This window comes from Macrobrachium nipponense, chromosome 2 (genome assembly GCF_015104395.2).
Source record: "Macrobrachium nipponense isolate FS-2020 chromosome 2, ASM1510439v2, whole genome shotgun sequence".
In the NCBI taxonomy this organism is placed as follows: domain Eukaryota; kingdom Metazoa; phylum Arthropoda; class Malacostraca; order Decapoda; family Palaemonidae; genus Macrobrachium; species Macrobrachium nipponense.
Window position 1 is genome coordinate 91421181 of NC_087201.1, and position 20373 is coordinate 91441553.

Consider the following 20373-nt stretch of genomic DNA (forward strand, 5'->3'; position numbering starts at 1 on the left):
CAGAGCGTCCGCTATCACGTTCCTTACTCCCGCTAGATGGGTGGAGGATAGATGCCATTTGTACTTGGTGCTAGAGGAGAAAATGGCTATCATGACATGGTTCACATGTTTATTTCGATCCTCCCCTGTTGATGCAGTGTACTACTACTGGCGCTGTCCAAAACCAACTTTATAAGAGAGTTCTTTGCTGGTAGAAGCCTCTTCAGAGTGAGGAATACTGCCATGGCTTCCAATACATTTATGTGAAGCTGGCGAAACTGAGATGACCAAGTTCCTTGAACCTTCTTGAATTGGGAATATCCTCCCCACCCGCTTAGAGAGGCGTCTGTGTGGATAACCAACGCCGGAGGGGAAACTGAGAGGAGGAACTGATTTGGACAGGTTCTTTGCGGAGACGTTTGCGAAGAATCTGCGGGATTACTGACAACTTGTCTCGAGATTTGACATTTGCTCTTGAGCGCCAAACTCGATTTATATCTTTCAGTTTCGCTTTCAACATAACGTCTGTTACTGACGCAAACTGGAGTGAACCTAGGATCCTTTCCTGGCTTCATGACGTTCATTTGCACTTGAGGAATTGCCTTACTGACTTGGCTATTTCTTTCCTTTTGACCAATGGAATTGACAGAGTGTGGGAGGTCATGTCCCATTGAATGCCGAGCCACTGAAAACGTGACTCCGGTGTGAGCCTGGACTTTGTCTTGTTTATTTGGAACCCTAGATGTTCCAGGAATTGGATTACTTTGTCCGTGGCTCTGAGGCATTCCTCGACGGTTGTTGCCCAAATCAGCCAATCGTCGAGGTATGCTACTACCATTATCCCTTGTGATCTCAGTTGTTGTACTACTGCTTCCGCTATTTTCATGAATACCCTGGGGGCTACGTTCAGCCCGAAGGGCATCACTTTGAAAGAGAATGCCTGGTCTCCCAACCTGAAGCCTAGGTATGGGCGGAAGTGTCTCGCGACTGGGATATGATAGTATGCGTCTGTAAGATCGATAGAGGTGGTGACGGCCCCACGGGGAAGTAAGGTCCGCACCTGCGAGATAGTCAGCATTTTGAACTTGTCGCAATGAATGAATAAGTTTAGACGGGACAAGTCTAGGATTATTATTCTTTTTGATGAGCCTTTCTTTGGCACGCTGAATAAGCGTCCTTGAAACTTTAAATGTTTGGCTCTTGACACTACCCCTTTCTGAAGGAGTTCTTTCACATACTCTGTCAATTCCTTTGTTGGTAATTGAAGGAATGATTTGGATGGAGGGGGACCTTTGATCCAACTCCACCCCAGCCCTTTGGACACAATGCTCTGTGCCCAATTGCTGAATCCCCACCTGTGATGGAAGAGGAACAGCCTCCCTCCTACCTGAGAGATCTCACTGTTGTTGTGCAGGGCGTGCTCCGCGCCCTCCATGGATGTGTTTCCCCCTGTTGGTTGCCCTTCCACCACCCCTCTGATGAAATGCACCCCTAGCCCTGCTTCCCCTTGCAAACATATTAATGGCTTGAAATGCTTGGCTTTCAAATACGGGATTGAAAGCCGGGGAAACGGCATAGGAGGTCGAGGGCTGGCTTTGGGGAGTCAACAGGAGGATGGGCTGAATATGACATTTCGCAGCTGCCGGTTGCACGGGTTGAGAGACCGGGACTGCCTGTACAAAATGTTGCTGCTGCTGGTTTTGGAAGGACGGGAACTTCCTGGTCTTTTTCAGCTTTTTGGCGCCAGCAGGAGGATTCTCAGGTTTCCTCTTACTGGAAAGGCCCCAGCAAGCCCTGAGGCTTTGGTTAAGCCTGGTCGCCTCATGCTGCACTTCATTTACAGCTGATTCTGGGAAGAGGTCAGCCCCTCAGATGGTAGACGATAGCAGCTTGTTCAGCTCGTGCCGAATTGTAGCTTCCTGCAGGACATGTTTCCTGCAGTTCCATCTCGCTACCAAAAACTCGTACAGGTCCGACTGTACAGTATGTGTTTGTGCCTGCCAGGAGCTTGAACAGAGGCTCCGAACCGTAAGTCAGGGCAGCAACCTCTGTCATCACCAAGGCATTCAAAGTTCTTCCTAACCTAGTCCTTGTCTCAAATTCGGCTTGGATAAGGTTATCCGGCAGCCTAGGAAGTCTCTCCCCGAACTGATCAATGGCACAGTCCGGCTTGAGTTTTCCTACCGTGAATGTTGCTGGAAGGTCTTCCCAAAGTTCCCCAAAGGCTGGGAAGAGTGGGGACGTCGGGTCTGATTCCCTAAGCTGAGGGAGAGGCTCATCCTTCATGGCAGCCTGGATGGTAACCTCAGCTATCTTTGTTGTGAAGGGAAGTGGTGCCTCCTCCTCCGTAGCAAAGATCGTGAAAGGGCTCTTAAATGCCTGGAGCTTGGTATTGGTACAATTCCAGTCTTCCAGGCATCTTACCCATTCCCTCTGAGCCTGTTCGCGACTGTACAAAACAGTCTCCTTAGGGATCTTGTCTTCCCTGTTCAGAGCTGCTTCCGTTAGCCTAGCATATCCCCATGAACGGGTGGTTGCAGGCCGGCGGGGGATGGAACTCGAAGTCCTCGATACGAGGAGTTCCTATAGTCTGGGATGGAGATCCTACAATCCTTAAGGGAGCAAAGGCTGCTACCCTCCAAGGATTGCTCATAGTGAAGGCGGGAAGGGTGTTGTAGTCAGGCAACGAGGCAACTCCGGCGCCTGCTATGGGGAGAACGGCAGAAGGAGCTTGGCTCAGCCCTGCCAGCCGATTCTCCTGGTCCGTCAGACGATCAGAAATTTTCTGAATCGACTGACCGGACTGAGTCAACGAGGTGGAGATCTGGGCGATCATTTGATCGAATCTGGTATTCATCATTGAACCGACCATGTCCCCCACCTGTTGCATGACCCCTGCCGTGAAAGCGACAGGATCGAAGGGGCCAACAGGACTGGCCTCGACAGGGGTCACCGGAGGAGCTCCAGTAAAAGAGGAAGGTACTTACCTCTCGACCCTTTCGAATGCAAAGAAGAGGTCTTCGCTTTCCCTGCTCCGGGATGGAGGACGGCGTTACACCCGGCCTCCTGACAGTTGGTAGCCTGTAAGTGGATAGATACATAAGTATCATCGTTATACACTATCAGGACCACTTAAGATGCTCCGCTGCATACCGGAGTAGCATAAATTTTTGGGCATAATCCTCCCCTGAAATCCGTGTGGGAGAGTCCATGGGACCCGGTAAACTGGTTGAATTTTCCGGTGTACGCCGGAGAGGAGAATTTAGATAAACCAGATACCTTTCATACACCTATAGTTGAGTTTCAAGGAGGAGTACGACACGCCGGAGAACGAGAGAGGATTACCCATAATTTAAAACTACAGTGGTACCTCGAGATACGAAATTAATCCGTTCCGAGGCGGCCTTCGTATTATGAGTTTTTCGTATCTTGGAACACATTTTACATGTAAAATGGCTAATCCGTTCCAAGCCCTCCATAAACACCCCAGTAAATTATATTTCCAGGCCTAAAACACATGTTCTAGGGTTACAACGCCGATCCGACGGAAGAAATATGACTCCAAAATGGCAAAATACTGTGCATACTTGAGTAATATTCAACTGCAAGTAATGTTCAACCCCATTTTTACTGCATATATTAGGACTTTAGCATATGTCCCTTAGCAATAAGCCTAGCCTATGTTAGCGGTTGCTACTATAGCCTAGTCTATGATTCTGACATCTAAACCTAAGAAGCTAAAAGCTTAGAATATGCCAATAAAATGTATAAATAATCAGTATGTACTCATTTGAAATAATTATTAATTAATCATTAACTATAATACACAAACAAACAAAAAACAAACCTTCCAATCGATTGTTTACATTCAGCTCTTACCCGTCTTACGAGTATCGAACGAGCGCCAAGCAATCATTTTTCCTAGCACACAGTAAGCCATAAATTGTCATTAGTATCTCTCTTCAACTAATGAAACTACCAAACAGTATAATAACCATTCATTTCTATTCTTTATTCTATCTTTACCTAATGGAGATACCGAGTTACTGACAGCTATAATGAAACATATGTATACATAACGTAATAATAAAACAGAAGAAGAATTCTAAAAAATACGTATTTGTTGGCAGTCTGATTTATTTTATATTTTATGATATCTAATTCACAATTTTTTTTATTAAATGTATTGCATGTACTCATTTCAAATAATTATTAAGTAACCATTAACTATAATAAACAAACAAAAAAGCTTCCAAACGTCTGTTTACATCAGCACTTACGAGTATCGAACAATCGACAAGCAATCACTTTACACAGTAAGCCATAAATTTTCATTATCTCTCTTTCATAACTACTTGAAACTACCAAACAGTATAATAACCATTCAGTTTCTATTTCTTTATTCTATCTTTACTTATGTTTTTTTTTTATTAAATGTATTGCATGAATAAGTTTTTCAATTTACAGCATCCTTTTACCAATAGAATACTTAAAGCACAAGGGGTAGATGCTGACCAATAGGAGAGCAGGACCTTATGGGGTGACTAGCATCAGGAACCAATGGGAGAGCGGGAGGACGGTGGCGAGTTACTCAGTTTGGCGGCTGCGGGAGTTTTAAAATTGTTCTCGTGGTCCGGGCAAATCTCGGGACTTTACAGCGACAACCTTTCGTATCTTGAAAACTTTTCGTATGTAGAGCAGTAAAATTTTTCGCACTGGCTTTCGTATCTCAAGTTTTTCATAAGTAGAGCCTTTCGTATCTCGAGGTACTACTGTATATAAAATAAATAAATAATAATTTGGAGCATGGAGCTCTGTCGTAAAACCCCTCCGTCAACCACCGGGGCGCTCGGATAGCAAGCGGGCGCTCCGTCAGACGACGAAGGGGACTACTGATACACAATGGGGAAAGCATGTAGGACCGACCGATCCCCCTTCCCCTTCAATAGCTGGCGGAGACAGCTATAACTAGGGAAGAGGGGGGGGAAGAGGAATCGAGCAAAAGGAACGCCGGAGAAGGACTGATGCGGGCAGAGGGGGTGGCCAACCCCCCCCGATCACACCTGGAACTGCCCGAAGCTCACAGAGAACATGGACAGTCCAGCAGTACTCCCTAAAGTCCATAACTCCCGTGACCCCCTAAAAGGGGGGGGAGGGGAGTGGTGCTCGGATGGTCGCTATAGCGACCGTGAGCGAGCGAGGACAGACCCCCCTCCACGTGGGAGGAGGGGAAGGGGACTGGGACTAGGGCGATCAGTGGCTCGACTCGAGCGCAGGTGGACCATGAGGCGATAATGCAACAAAACATAGCCTAGGTCGAGCTGACCATGTGAGCGTGAGTGGACCACAAGGCGATAATGCAACAAAACTAGCCTAGGCCAAACTGATCGCCCTTAACATGCAACCCCTAAAATGATAAATACATCGTAATAAAGAGAGAATCTAACCGAACATGAGGCGAGCCGGCAAGGCCGCCATGCGCCAGACCAGGTGACTTTTATCAGACCTAAAAAACGGTAAAAATAGTTCCTGGCTGACAAAAAACTAGTGTAAAACCTTTCGGGGTACTTAACTTAGCTGCAGCGATAGCTGCTAATTCCATAGTGAAGGTTATAAACCAAAAAAGCACACGAAAATCACAGAGCAAAAGTAGCACGTGTGTATCCAAGTTTGCTAACAAAAAGGATGGCCACCAGGGGCGCTGCAGTCGGCGTGGTGGGTAGCGTAGTAGTAGTAGTTGCTGACTCCGACTGTGTATCAGCTCTCTCAGGAGGGGGATTTTGATGAAGGAGAATTCTAAATGACAAGAGGTTCGTGGTAGTGGTCTCACTCGCCCCAGCTCCATACCGACACCCTCTTTTTATTTAGGGTGAGTGAGTCAGTTATTCTGACATCCTCCTGAATTTATTTTTTCTCTGGTTTAATGTTAGTATCATTTACCTAGAAATAATGAACTTAAGGATTATTTCACGAAGCGACACGAACTGAGCCCAGAAAAGGGATTTTGACGAAGGAAAAATCTATTTCTGGGCAAGGGCTCATGTCGCCCAGTGAAAGCCCCCTTTTTTCTCTCCCACCCTTGTGCCCAAGCTTGGTCTTCTAACTTCAAGGATGGTCGCTAGAGGCACTGGTGTTGGCGTGGGGGAGCAAGTAGTAGTAGTTGCTGGCGCGGGCTGTGTACCAGCTCTCTCTAGCAAGGGGATTTTGTGGAGGAGAGATCTAAATGACAAGAGGCCCGTGGTAGTGGTTTCATTCGCCCCAGTACCATACCGACACCCTCTTTTATTTAGGGTGAGCGAGTCAGAATGCTCTGACATCCCCTTTTTAGTTTTCTCTGGTAATGTTAGCATTATTTACCTTAGAAATATGAACTGAAAGGATATTTCACTGGGCGACACGGGCCCTTGCCCAGAAATAGATTTTTCCTTCGTCAAAATCCCTTTTTAAGTTTTAAGTTTTTTGTAAAGTTAAGTGTTACAGTTTTTTTAATGTGGTACATAAAGTTTAGTTTACGTTTTCCTGACATTTTTTTATGTGCTTCGTAAAGTTATGTGTACGTACTATAAGAAGTTTTCTGCCGTTTGTCCTACTCCTCTGTTGCCACTTTCAGAGATAGCCTCACTCGAAAGGTAAGCTTCCACATTTTACTACATACGTACGCATGTACATACAGTATTTCTTGCATACCATGTACACTAATACAGTGGGGCCCCCTGTATTCGCGGACTCACACATTCGCAGATTTCTCTCGGGAACGTTTCCCCCCATTATTCGCGGAAAATTCGCGCATTCACAGTATTTTTCTGAGAAATATCCACAAATTCCTGGGTTTTTTTTATCAATTTCATCATAAAATGCACTTTTTGTGATAAAACTATTAAAAAAACCAAGTATGAACATTTTTAGTGGTTATTCTTGAGTTTTAACAAACAAAATAGGCTGTTTTTAGCGTTTCCTTAGGGTTCCAAAAATTCGCGGGTTCTAACTATTCACGGGGGGGGCTGGTGCGCATCCCCCGCGAATACGGGGGGACCACTGTACACTTTATTTACAGGTACATACATATTAGTATACTGAATGGTCCAAATTGTTGTAGTATTTCACTGTTTAAAGGTCAATTTAGCTTTATTATGAAATATACTGGGGTGTTTTTGGAGGGCTTGGAATGGATTAGCCATTTTACATGTAAAATGCGGTTCAAGAAACGAAAAACTCATGATACGAAGGCCGCCTCGGAATGGATTAATTTCATATCTCGTGGTACCACTGTATTTTAAAAAACTTTTTGTAGTCGACATATCGTACGTCAATTAAGCACCCGACAGACAACTTATTCGACGTATAATACATCCAGTCGGCGTTTGAGGGTTAAAAAAGGCTGAGGAGAAATTAGATATTACTACCAATGCTATGACTAGTTAAGCAGGCACAATAATTGGAAAAGTAGAATTCTGCAGCTGCAGAGCTTTAATAAAGAATGAACATGGCCAAATAGATAAAAAGAAGTTCATAATTCAATATAGTCTATGTACACATATTAAGAGTGGATGGCACTCAAAAGGGTTTACTCATCAAAGCAAGCAGCAGCACTAATTTGAACTTCAGGAGTTCCAAGCACGTATTCAATTACATGATCATGAACATCTTTCCATAATTTAAATCAAAGAAGTACAACAGGCAATACCAATCATATACTAATCCTCAAGACCTGAATATAAAGATCTCTTGACATCTCCCATCTTCACACAATATACTGAGGAAAAATATCATTTGGACCTACACCTCCATAAGCAACAAGTTCATTTAGATCCTTTATTTCCAAAACCAAAATTAATCTGTTTAGCTTCAGGAAAGCAGGAATTAGGCATAATTACTTTCTCTTTACTCTACTTACTATCAAAGCATCAGCCACAGTACCCCTCTTCCTCTGGATAGTTAGTGACAACCCATTTATGTTAATCCTAAATGCTAGGATTTTTGTTGACAACAGTGATATCTGCTGAACCCAAAGAAATCAAATTGCAATTCTGCCATAATAATGGTAATGATGTTTCACCTATTTTTAAAATTATAATGCATAGGTCATGCATGAGAGCATCAGTAAAATTATCAGGATTGGTAATTTGTATGATTATATAGTATATACATATCAGGATTTGTAATTTGCATGATTATATATTACACACTATCAAACAAAATATACAAAATAATGTTCTCTACTTTACCTTCCTTCTATTTCTGAAAAAATATTGAGAAGAGCAATTTGCAGTTCTGAAGTTGTATGGGCATATATTCGATAATTTGTTTCAATAATCAAATTTCCTTGCTTAGGGGCATCAATGTGGTCCTATAAAAAAAAATAATAGATCAATACTTTGTCAGTTTCAAAATTTATATTACTTTTTTCTATACACACCTATCCAGTAATTAAATAACAAATTTTATTCATTATGCACAGAAAGGGATTTGAACAGAATGAAAAAGGGATTTTGACGAAGGAAAAATCTATTTCTGGGGAGAGACATGTGTCGCCTGGTGAAAAAGTCCTTCTAGCCTCTTTTCTGATATAAATACTTTCTAAATATACCAGAGAAAAAATTAGCATTGGTATGCAGAGGTTACTACCCTCGCGCGAGCACCCCAAGGGCGTCGTGTATAAAGTTCAGGGCGTGTGAAAGCCACTATTCACAGGTCTCCTGCCATTTAGAGTAGTCCTTGTCAAAATCACCTATAAAGGGTCCTTATACTTATAACACTCTCGTTTACTACCGTAAGTATACTAAATTATACATAAAATATCAAAATTATCACATGCAAAATATAAACTAATTATATTACAAAAGAGAGAGAGAGAGAGAGAGAGGGAGGCCTAGATAGCTCATGGAGGGACAGAGAAAGAGGAAGGGAGAAATCTCCAATATTCCTCTTGTTTCTCTTATCTATAGATTATGTTTTATATATAATTTAATTATTAAATGAGCTTTGCATAGGAACTCCCACTCTCATAACGTAATATAAGAAATTATGCATTTTCTATATTGTCGGAACTCGACCGTGTTGATACAACCGCCATTCTGGGATAACGATCCCTTGAATAATATCTTTTCTGGGCTCAGTTCGTGTCGCTTCGTGAAATAATCCCTTAAGTCCATTATTTCTAGGTAAATAATACTACTAACATTACCAGAGAAAAAATAAAAATAGGGAGATGTCAGAATAACTGACTCACTCACCCTAAATAAAAAAAGGGTGTCAGTATGTAGCTGGGGTGAGTGAGACCACTACCATGAACCTCTTGCCATTTAGAATTCTCCTACATCGAAATCCCCCTCCAGAGAGAGCTGATACACGGCCGGCGCCGTCAACTACTACTACTCTACCTACGACGCCGACCGCAGCGCTCCTGGTGGCCATCCTTTTCGTAAGTGAACTTCTGAACGCACGTGCTACTCTTTGCTCTGTGTTTTTTGTGTGCTTTCTTGGGATTATCTTTAACCATGGAACTGCAAGCTATCGCCGCAGCTAAGTTAAGTACCCCGAAAGATTATACACTTCCTTTTTTGCCAGCCAGGAGCTGTTTTTACCGTTTTTTAGGTCCGATAATAGTCTTCTGGTCTGGCGCATGGCTCGCCTTGCCGGCTAGCCTCAGGTCGGGTAGTTACCTCGTTCTCCCATACCGTGGTATCTATTCCGTGTGTATATTTACTTTTATATGAGTTTTCTCACGTGGTACAGAAGTTCCCTTTTATTCTATTGCTTTACATCATACTATTCGGAAATCCTTTGCCTGTGCCTTAGATTAGTGTTCATGCATGCATGTCCCTTTGTCTAGGTGTTTAGGCGTGTGGGTATTATGAATACACTTATATGTTATTCCTTAGTCCAGCCATCCTGGCCGTCGCCCTCCTTTCCACGTTGGCATAGGCCAGCTCTTGAGTGGTTCGATTATTTTCTTTCGGGGAAACTAGCCTACTTATCCTGGCCGTCGCCCTCCTTTCCACGTCGGCATAGGCCAGCTCTTGAGTGGTTCGCTTATTTTCTTTCGGGGAAACTAGCCTACTTCTCCTGGACGTCCCTCTTTTCTCCCACTAGTGATTTCCTTTCTCTTTCTTTACGATGTATTTATTGTGGGTTGCATGTGAGGGCGATCAGTTTGGCCTAGGCTAGTTTTGCTGCATTATCGCCTTGTGGTCCACTTGCGCTCGCGTGGTCAGCTCGACCTAGGCTATGTTTTGTTGCATTATCGCCTCGTGGTCCACCTGACCTCGCGTAGAGCCACTGATCGCCCTAGTCCCTGTCCCCCCTTCCCTTCCTCCCACCCGGAGGGAGGGTTAGTCCTCGCTCGCTCATGGTCGCCATGGCGATCATCCGGGCACCCCTCCCCTCTTCCTCCCTATCAGGGAGGATACGGGAGTTATGGACTTATGGGGGGTCCTGTCGGACCGGTCTCGTTTTCTTTGAGGTTCGGGGAGGTCCCTGTGTGTTCGGGTGGGGTTGGCCACCCCACCAGCTCGCATCGGTTCTTCTCCGGCGTTCTGCCTTGCTCTCCGGTTCCCTCTCCCCCCTCCCTTCTATACCTTTAGATGTATAGCTGTCTCCGCCAGCTATTCGGGGGGAGGGGGAATTTGGTATAGACCTTACATGCTTCCCTGTTGGTAACCGTTGTCTCTTCCGTTTTCTGGCGGGACGTCCGCTTACCATCCGGGCATTCCGTGGGTTGGCGGAAGAGTCATACGGCGGAGCTAAGCTCCTATTTCATTTTTGTCTGTTTTATTTAGTCTTAATTTATGGATAATCTTCTCACGTTCTCCGGTGTGTCGTACCCTCCTGAAACTTCGGTGTACTATAAGTGTATGAGTAGGTATCTGGCTTGATGGAAATCTTCGCTCCGGTGTGTACCGGAGTTTTTCAACCAGTTTACCGGGTCCACGGACTCCCTCACACGGATTACAGGAGAGGATTATGCCCAAAAATTTTACTCTACTCCGGCATGCAGCGGAGCATCATACGAGTAGTCCTGTGATACTTATGTATCTGTCCACTTACAGGCTACCAACTGTCAGGAGGTTGGTTGTAACGCCGTCCTCCAGGACCCCTGTGGACACGAGGTCTGCAGGTCCCACGCTCCCTGCGCCGTACGCCACAAGGACCTGATCGTGTGGCACCACGAAGCCTGCTCCATCTGCTACGAGCTGGTGGAACAGTTTTTGGACGGAGTAAGTATATACCAGTGTAGGTATAGTCTTTTCTGGATATATACTATCAAAAAAATCTTGGCAAATACTGCTATAGTTCAATTATCAGTTTTATATGTTAATGATACATCTCTGGGGCTTCGCTGTAAGGACTACAATGACCCTTTGTTTCAGGCTGCCGCCGTTAAGGACGCCGCGTTGGCCACCCTGAAAGCCTGGGTCGGTGGCTTCGGCAAAAACGCGCCAAAAGGACAGCCTTACATCCTGGACAAGGGCATGGCTGTCCGGATCTTCCCAGGCGGCAAGTCGACCGGCTACGTCGACCCGGCTGCGGCAGCTCTGACTATCGCTGCCATTCAACTCCAGGTGGAGCAGGCCCTGATGGATGGCGGAGCTCCGGACATCTCTGCAGACGTCGCTACGCTGGATATCAATGTTGAACCTATGACGGTAGGAGGTGATTTGTTAGTTGAGGTAGGTTTGTTGGGCGCTCAAGGGCTTCCCTTGGGCGCTTCTGGATCTTCTTCCCCTTTGGCTTCATCTTCTTTCCAAGGCTTTACGGAATCAGATATTCCGGCCAAGTCGTCTGCTGCCTCAGTTGTTCCCAAGGTGAAGGGACAACGAGAGCAGAAGACCCTAGAGAGGTCGTCTTCCAAGAAGACGTCGGCCTCTTCTTCTCGTAAGTCTCCGGCTCACCATCCCGGAGCAGAGAAAGCGAAGACTTCTTCATCTTCACACTCTAAAGGGTCAAGAGGTAAATCCTCTAAAGAGAAGGTCCATGCTACCGCCGAGCCAGCACCTTCCTCTTCTACCGGAGCTGTATCCTTTACAGCAGGGGTCATGCAACAGGTGGGGAATATGGTGGGCACGATGATGAACACTAGGTTCGACGAGATGCTCGCCCACATCTCCACCTCGTTTGCTCAGTCCGGACAGTTGATCCAGAACATCTCGGATCGGCTGACGGACCAGGAGAACCGGCTGGCTGGTCTCAGTCAGAACCCTTCAGCAGTGCTTCCTCTAGCAGGCACCGGAATGCCTCCGATGCCTGACTATAACTCCCTTCCCCCTTTCACCATGAGCAATCCTTGGAGGGTAGCAGCCTTTGCACCCTTCAAGGATGGAATGATTTCCATCCCGGACTGCGGAACTCGTCGTATTGAGGACTTCGAGTTCCATCCCGCCGACCTACAACCACCTTTCTTCGGTTACGCTAGGTTGACGGAAGCAGCTCTCAATAGGGAAGACAAGATCCCTAAAGAGACTGTTATCTACAGTCGGGAGCAGGCTCAGAGGGAATGGGTGAGATGCCTGGAAGATTGGGATTGTACTAATACCAAGCTCCAGGCATTCAAGAGCCCCTTCACTATCTTTGTGACGGAGGATGAGGCACCACTCTCCTTCACAACAAAGATTGCTGAAGTGACCATTCAGGCCGCAATGAAAGAGGAACCTCTCCCTCAGTTGAGGGAGTCGGATCCAACATCCCCACTCTTCCCAGCCTTTGGGGACCTCTGGGCGGACCTTCCGGCAACCTTCACTGTTGGGAAACTCAAGCCAGACTGTGCCATCGATCAGTTTGGCGAGAGACTCCCAAGGTTGCCGGATAACCTAATCCAAGCCGAATTCGAAGCAAGGACTAGGTTAGGGAGGACGCTTAACGCCTTGGTGATGACAGAGGTTGCCGCCATAACTTATGGTACGGAGCCTCTGTTCAAGCTCTTGGCAAAAGCTCAAACTAAGACCGTCCAGTCGGATCTGTACGAGTTTGTAGTAGCAAGACGGAACTACAGGAAACATGTCCTGCAGGAAGCTACGATTCGGCATGAGCCGAATAAGTTGCTGTCGTCCACAATCTGGGGAGCTGACCTCTTCCCAGAAGCTGCTGTGAACGAAGTACAGCACGAGGCGACCAGGCTCAACCAGAGCCTTAGGATTCGATGGGGTCTTTCCACCAAAAGGAAGCAGGAAAGCACTCCTTCTAGCTCCAAGAAGTTAAAGAAACCTAGGAAGTTCCCGTCCTTCCAATCACAGCAACAGCAACAATTTGTGCAGGCAGTCCCGGTTTCACAACCTGTGCAACCATCGACTTCAAAAGGTCAAACCCAGCCCATCCTCCTGTTGACTCCCCAAAGCCACCCCTCGACCTCCTACACTGTTTCCCGGCTTTCAATCCTGTATTTGAAAGCCAGGCATTCCAAATCATCAATAGGTTTGCAAGGGGAAGCAGGGCTAGAGGTGCATTTCGCCAGAGGGGTGGCGGAAGGGCAACCAACAGAGGCAGACACTTCCGTGGAGGACGTGGAGCACGTCCTGCACAGCAGCAGTGAGAACCCTCAGGTGGGAGGGAGGCTGTTTCTCTTCCATCACAGGTGGGAATTCAGCAGTTGGGCACAGAGTATTGTGTCCAAAGGGCTGGGATGGAGTTGGATCAAAGGTCCTCCTCCATCCAAAACATTCCTTCAACCACCAACAGAGGAATTGACAGAGTATGTGCAAGAGCTCCTTCAGAAAGGAGTAGTGTCAAGAGTCAAACATTTAAAGTTTCAAGGACGCTTGTTCAGCGTGCCAAAGAAAGGCTCAACAAAACGAAGAATAATCTTAGACTTGTCCCGTCTAAACTTATTCATTCGTTGCGACAAGTTCAAAATGCTGACTATCTCGCAGGTGCGGACCTTACTTCCCCGTGGGGCCGTCACCATCTCTATCGATCTTACAGACCCATACTATCATATCCCAGTCGCGAGACACTTCCGCCCATACCTAGGCTTCAAGTTGGGAGACCAGGCATTCTCTTTCAAAGTGATGCCCTTCGGGCTGAACATAGCCCCCAGGGTCTTCACGAAAATAGCGGAAGTAGTAGTCCAACAGCTGAGATCACAAGGGATAATGGTAGTAGCGTACCTCGACGATTGGCTGATTTGGGCAGCAACCGTCGAGGAATGCCTCAAAGCCACAAGCAAAGTAATCCAATTCCTGGAACATCTAGGGTTCCAAATAAACAAGACCAAGTCCAGGCTTACGCCGGAGTCTCGTTTTCAGTGGGACCTAAACTCCCACACTGTCAATTCCGGTGGTCAAAAGGAAAGAAATAGGGCAATTCCTCAAATGCAAACAAACATCAAGGAGAAACCAGGAAAGGATCCTAGGTTCCCTCCAATTTGCATCAGTGACAGACGTTCTGCTAAAAGCAAAACTGAAGGATATAAATCGAGTTTGGCGCTCAAGAGCAAATGTCAAATCTCGAGACAAGTTGTCAGTAATCTCGCAGATTCTTCGCAAACGTCTCCGCCCCTGGGCGGAGACCAAGAACCTGTCCAAATCAGTTCCTCTCCAGTTCCCTCCTCCAGCATTGGTTATCCATACGGACGCCTCTTTGAGCGGGTGGGGAGGTTATTCTCAGTTCAAGAAGGTTCAAGGAACTTGGTCATCTCAGTTCCGCCAGCTTCACATAAACGTATTGGAAGCAATGGCAGTATTCCTCACTCTGAAGAGGCTTCTACCAGCCAAGAATTCCCACATAAAGCTGGTTTTGGACAGCGCAGTAGTGGTACACTGCATCAACAGGGGAGGATCCAAATCAAAACATGTGAACCATGTCATGATAGCCATCTTTTCTCTAGCAACCAAGTACAAATGGCATCTATCCTCCACCCACCTAGCGGGAGTAAGGAACGTGATAGCAGACGCTCTTTCTCGGTCAGTTCCTCTAGAATCGGAGTGGTCCCTGGACAAGCGCTCATTCCAGTGGATATGCCAGATGGTCCCAGGTCTCCAAGTAGATCTTTTCGCATCCCAAGCGAACCACAAGCTCCCTTGCTATGTGGCCCCCAACCTGGACCCTCTGGCTTATGCCATAGACACCATGTCCATAGATTGGAATCAATGGAGGAAGATATACATCTTTCCTCCAGTGAATCTTCTGTTGAAAGTCCTGAGCAAACTCAAGACGTTCAAGGGACAAGTAGCTCTAGTAGCCCCGGACTGGCCCAAGAGCAACTGGTATCCTCTGCTCCAGGAATTGGGTCTCCGACCTCGACGGATTCCCAATCCCAGGCTATCCCAGTCAGTACAAATGAGGACTGTGTTCGCTTCCTCAGGAATTCTCAAAACCCTAACTTTATGGACTTCATGAAGTTTGCGGCTAAGAGAGATGCAGATATTGATCCCCATAATATTCTTTTCTTAGAATCAGATAAGAGGGAATCAACTTTACGTCAATATGATGCTGCTGTAAAGAAACTGGCAAATTTCCTGAAGGAAACAAACACCAGAACCATGACAGTTAATATAGCTATATCCTTTTTCAGGTCTTTGTTTGAAAAAGGTTTAGCAGCTAGTACTATTACCACTAATAAGTCAGCTTTAAAGAAAATCTTCCAGTTTGGCTTTAAGATAGACTTAACAGATTCTTACTTTATGTCTATTCCTAAAGCCTGTGCTAGGCTCAGACCCTCAGAAAGGCCTAGTTCAGTCTCATGGTTCTTGAATGATGTTCTCAAACTGGCTTCAGATACTGACAACGATTCATGTACTTATCTAATGCTACTGAGGAAAACTTTATTTCTATTAAGCTTGGCCTCAGGAGCCAGAATATCAGAACTGTCGGCCCTTTCCAGAGATGCTGGACATGTAGAATTCCTCCCTTCAGGAGAAGTCTTACTATCACCAGATCGTAGCTTTCTGGCAAAGAATGAAGATCCCTTAATGAGATGGGCCCCTTGGAAGGTCCTCCCTCTTCCACAAGACCTTTCTCTTTGTCCGGTGACGACCTTAAGAGCTTATCTGTCCAGGACATCTTCCAGATCCTCAGGCCCACTCTTTATGAGGGAAAAAGGTGGTACTATTTCAATAAAAGGGATTAGACAACAAATCCTATACTTTATCAAACAAGCTAATCCTGATTCATTCCCTAAAGCCCATGACATCAGGGCAGTAGCCACCTCTATTAATTATTTCCAGCATATGAATTTCGATGACTTGAAGAAGTACACGGGCTGGAAATCGCCGACAGTTTTTAGATGTTATTATTTAAAGTCCTTGGAATCTCTTAAATTTCCGGCAGTGGGAGCGGGAAACATTGTTTCCCCTGACACTGCACAGTAGTTGTAGTAGAAGATCCAGATCTCCTTTCTGCCTGCCTCACTAACAATGCACCTAACCTTACCGTCATGTTCATTTGCGTTCCTCAGCCTTAGCTGCCTAAAGGCTAACTATGGTGACGTGCCCCTTATTTTTTTGCTAGGGGCACTCACAACTGTAAATGTTGACTACTGATTGTAGCTAATCGGTGTTGTTTCCCTTATTTTTATGCTAGGGAAACACACCAAGATATTTGTAATATTTAATGTCTTAGATTTTAAGTATTAGTGAGTGTTCTCTCTTGATTTATTTTATGAACCTCACTTATATGTAATTACATAAATCTAGTTTTAAGTTATCATAGGTTACTTTAAGTCTAGTTTTAAGTCCAATTATATGTTAAGTTGGATTCAGTAGATTATGTTAACATTAAGTATGATAACTTGTAAGTTTTAACTAGATTATATTCATTTCTTTAATTTTTTGTTTTATTATGACCCTCTCTTAATTTTGTTCCAATCTTGTGCTAATTCTCTGGTACTATTTCACGAAGCGACACGAACTGAGCCCAGAAAAGGGATTTTGACGTAGGAAAAATCTATTTCTGGGCAAGGGTTCGTGTCCCCCAGTGAAATCCCCCCCTGTTTTCCCACCCTTGCGCTCAAGATTGGCGTTTAACTTCAAGGATGGCCACCAGGAGCGCTGTGGTCGGCATCGTAGGTAGAGTAGTAGTAGTTGACGGCGCCGGCCGTGTATCAGCTCTCTGGAGGGGGATTTCGATGTAGGAGAATTCTAAATGGCAAGAGGTTCGTGGTAGTGGTCTCACTCGCCCCAGCTACATACCGACACCCTCTTTTTATTTAGGGTGAGCGAGTAAGTTATTCTGACATCCCCCTATTCTTATTTTTTCTCTGGTAATGTTAGTATTATTTACCTAGAAATAATGAACTTAAGGGATTATTTCACCGGGTGCCACGAACCCTTGCCCAGAAATAGATTTTTCCTTCGTCAAAATCCCTTTAATCTAAATAACTTAGAAATGATTATCATATGGCGGTGACATGCACTAATATAGAAATATTGTTTATTAAAACATGTGATGAGAGGGATGGCATGTTGAAATAACTTCGCTAAAAAATTTTCATTGTAACAATAACAACAACAATGCCTCGCGTTCCCGCTCGCAGCATTGAAGATGGCTGAGACACCATGCTCACGCAATACATTATACGAGCTCACGGGTCTAAAATGGAACTCCAATTTTATATCTATTGAAAAAACAGAAATTGGGGTACTCAACTTAGGTGTCGGAGACATCTGAGCTACAGCCATTGTTAATAATCCAAAAAATTGGGGCACAAAAATTCACAGGCGAAAACGCGTGTTTACTGTCCCAATTTCTAAAGAAGGATGAGTGAGGGCGCTCGCGTCGGGCGGTAGCGGGGGTAGTTCAAGACGGTGCGGATGGGACCGTTGGTACGGTGCACCCTTTATAGGGGATTTTGACAAGGAATACTCTAAATGGCAGGAGACCTGTGAATAGTGGCTTTCATACGCCCTGAACTTTATACACGACGCCCTTGGGGTGCTCGTGCGAGGGTAGTAACTTCTACATACCAATGCTAACTTTTTCTCTGGTATATTTAGAAAGTATTTATATCAGAAAAGAGGGTAGAAGGACTTTTTCACTGGTGAACACAGGTCGACCCAGAAAAGTACATGTTTTGAGAGAATCCGTGTCATTTGACATTTGATTTTCTGCCATTCTGGTTATGATTAAAATGAGAGTTTTTGCTGTTATTTGGGGATATTTTCTTGTGACTTACTTTGCCACAATTTATAAATAAGAACTCACAATTTCATTTATATTTATGACAAATTTCACAAGTTGATGAGAGCATGATTTTTTTAATGGAGTTTTGGTTAATAACTGTGGCAGAAAAAAGGCAGACTTCCAACAATATGAAACTACAATAAACAAGAGTAGCATGATGTCAATGTTAAAATACATAAGTTCTGAAAAAATCAAATATGTACAGTACAACATTAATTTGTACAAACCTTATTTTGCCCAGCAGTAATATTTAAAGCTAGTCTGGTTGGGTAGAATCTCCCAGAACTTCGTTTTCTTAAATATACAAGACCAAATTCCCGCAAATGTTGAAGAAACGTTAGAAGTCTGTCATCCATTCCTTCCATGCTATAATCCTGGAAATTTTACAGTATATGAAGCAAGAAGTAACTTTTTATAACTTTAAAATACTATTATATATAAAATTTTACCACAAATAAAAGCATTTAGTGACTATGCCATTACAGAAAGAGATTTATCAAGGAAACAGAATGGTCCTCATAGTTATTTCTGCCGTAGTAGTAGTAGTTATTTGCAAGCAATGAAATATAAAGAAAAATTACAGAAAAAATCTGGATCACAACTTATGAAAAACTATGTAATACTGAGTCTTACAAAAAGAAAAGCCAGATTGCTAGAATTAATATCATATACAGTAGTACCTCAGGATACGAAATTAATCCGTTCCGAAGTGGCCTTCGTAACCTGATTTTTTTGTATCTTGAACCACATTTTACATGTAAATTGCCTACTTTGTTCCAAGCCCTACAAAAACACCACAGTAAATTTTATAATAAAGCTAAATTGACCAATAAAAAATTAAATACAACAATTTGGACCATTCAATACCTAACCTAACTGTGATTACCTGTAAATAAAGTTTATTAGTGTACAGGGTACAAGAAATACTGTGCGTACGTACATATGTAGTTAAATGTGGAACCTTACCTTTCGAGTGAGGCGATCTCTGAAAGTGGCGACAGAGGAGGAGGACAAATGGCAGAAAACATGAACACTTAACTTTACGAAACACATTAAAATTTTTTTTTTTTTTTTTTTTTTTTTTTTGTTTTTTTTTTTTTTTTTTTTTTTTTTTTAGAAAATTTCAATTTCTTCACTACCAAATGGATGCCAGTCCGTTTACGGAATTTATCAAACCACCCGAGAAGCCTTGAAGTCTGGAGTTGCCGTCGATGTCTCTTCTCCTCCGTCATCTTCGGCCTGGGCAATCAGATCAGCGAAAATAGCGCTGGCCTTCTGGCAGATTGTTGTCTTGGTTATCGTACCGCCAGCGATTTCTTTGTCCTCAATCCATAGAAGAAGCAGCCTCTCCATCTCATCATGCACGTGGCTTCTCTTGTTGGACAAAATAGTCACACCCTTGGAAGGTGTAGCTGCTTTGATGGCTTCCTTCTGCTTAAGAATGGTGCCTATTGTCGCGGATTTCAGCCATATTCCTTAGCGATCACACTCAACCGCATGCCAGCTTTGCACTTTTTAATGATCTCTATCTTTGTCTCCATAGAAAGCATCCTCTTCTTTCCGTGAACTTCAGCAACTTTCTTGGGACCCATGACTATACGTAATTAAGTTATGTACTAATTAAGTTCTCACACAACACAATAAAGTACAAAGAGACATCACTAACACAAATTTACGTTAACAAACGAAATCGTATATGTGAACGAACGAATTCCGCGTGCATATGATAACGATGCTGCTACAGAGTGGCCGAATGACGCCTTTACGTAGAAAACGATGGGGTAGATGCTGACCAATAGGAGAGCAGGATCTTACGGCGGTGACTAGCATCAGGAACCAATGGGAGAGCGGGAGGATGGTGGCAAGTCTACTCAGTTGGCGGTGCGCGAGTTTTAAAATTGTTCTCGGTGGTCCGGGCAAATCTCGGGACTTTACAGTAACACCCTTTCGTAACCTGAATTATTTTCGTATGTAGAGGCAAAAAAAATCTTTGTATTTGCTTTCATAACTTGAATTTTTCGTAAGTTGGGACTTTCGTATGTCGAGGTTCCACTGTATCTACATAGTAGAAAAGGGCCATTGGTACAGTCAGAAGAGATTTGAATGTAAACAATGATCAGAAGCATTTCTTTACAAACCATGCATAATCAACTAATACACCTACAGTGCTAGTGATTAATAGTAAGATCTGCAATAAGAAATACTACAAATTAGGTGTTTGTCAGACTACCCAAGATGAGAGGCAGCTGTTAAAGATCAAACTAGTGGAACAGTATTCAAAAC

The 20373-nt window shown here is 44.3% G+C and overlaps 1 protein-coding gene across 3 annotated transcripts in view; it reads right to left on the minus strand.

Annotated features, from left to right (window-relative positions):
* The window catches only part of LOC135220779 (general transcription factor IIH subunit 4-like), a 143557-nt gene that overhangs the window by 29323 nt on the left and 93861 nt on the right, over positions 1-20373 (minus strand). For all 3 annotated transcript variants that reach the window (XM_064258253.1, XM_064258252.1, XM_064258251.1), the window contains 2 exons: positions 18318-18464; positions 8205-8326 (listed from right to left, as the gene is read on the minus strand). In XM_064258253.1, the coding sequence (XP_064114323.1) occupies positions 8205-8326; positions 18318-18464 (269 nt within the window). The remainder of the gene's footprint in view (positions 1-8204; positions 8327-18317; positions 18465-20373) is intronic.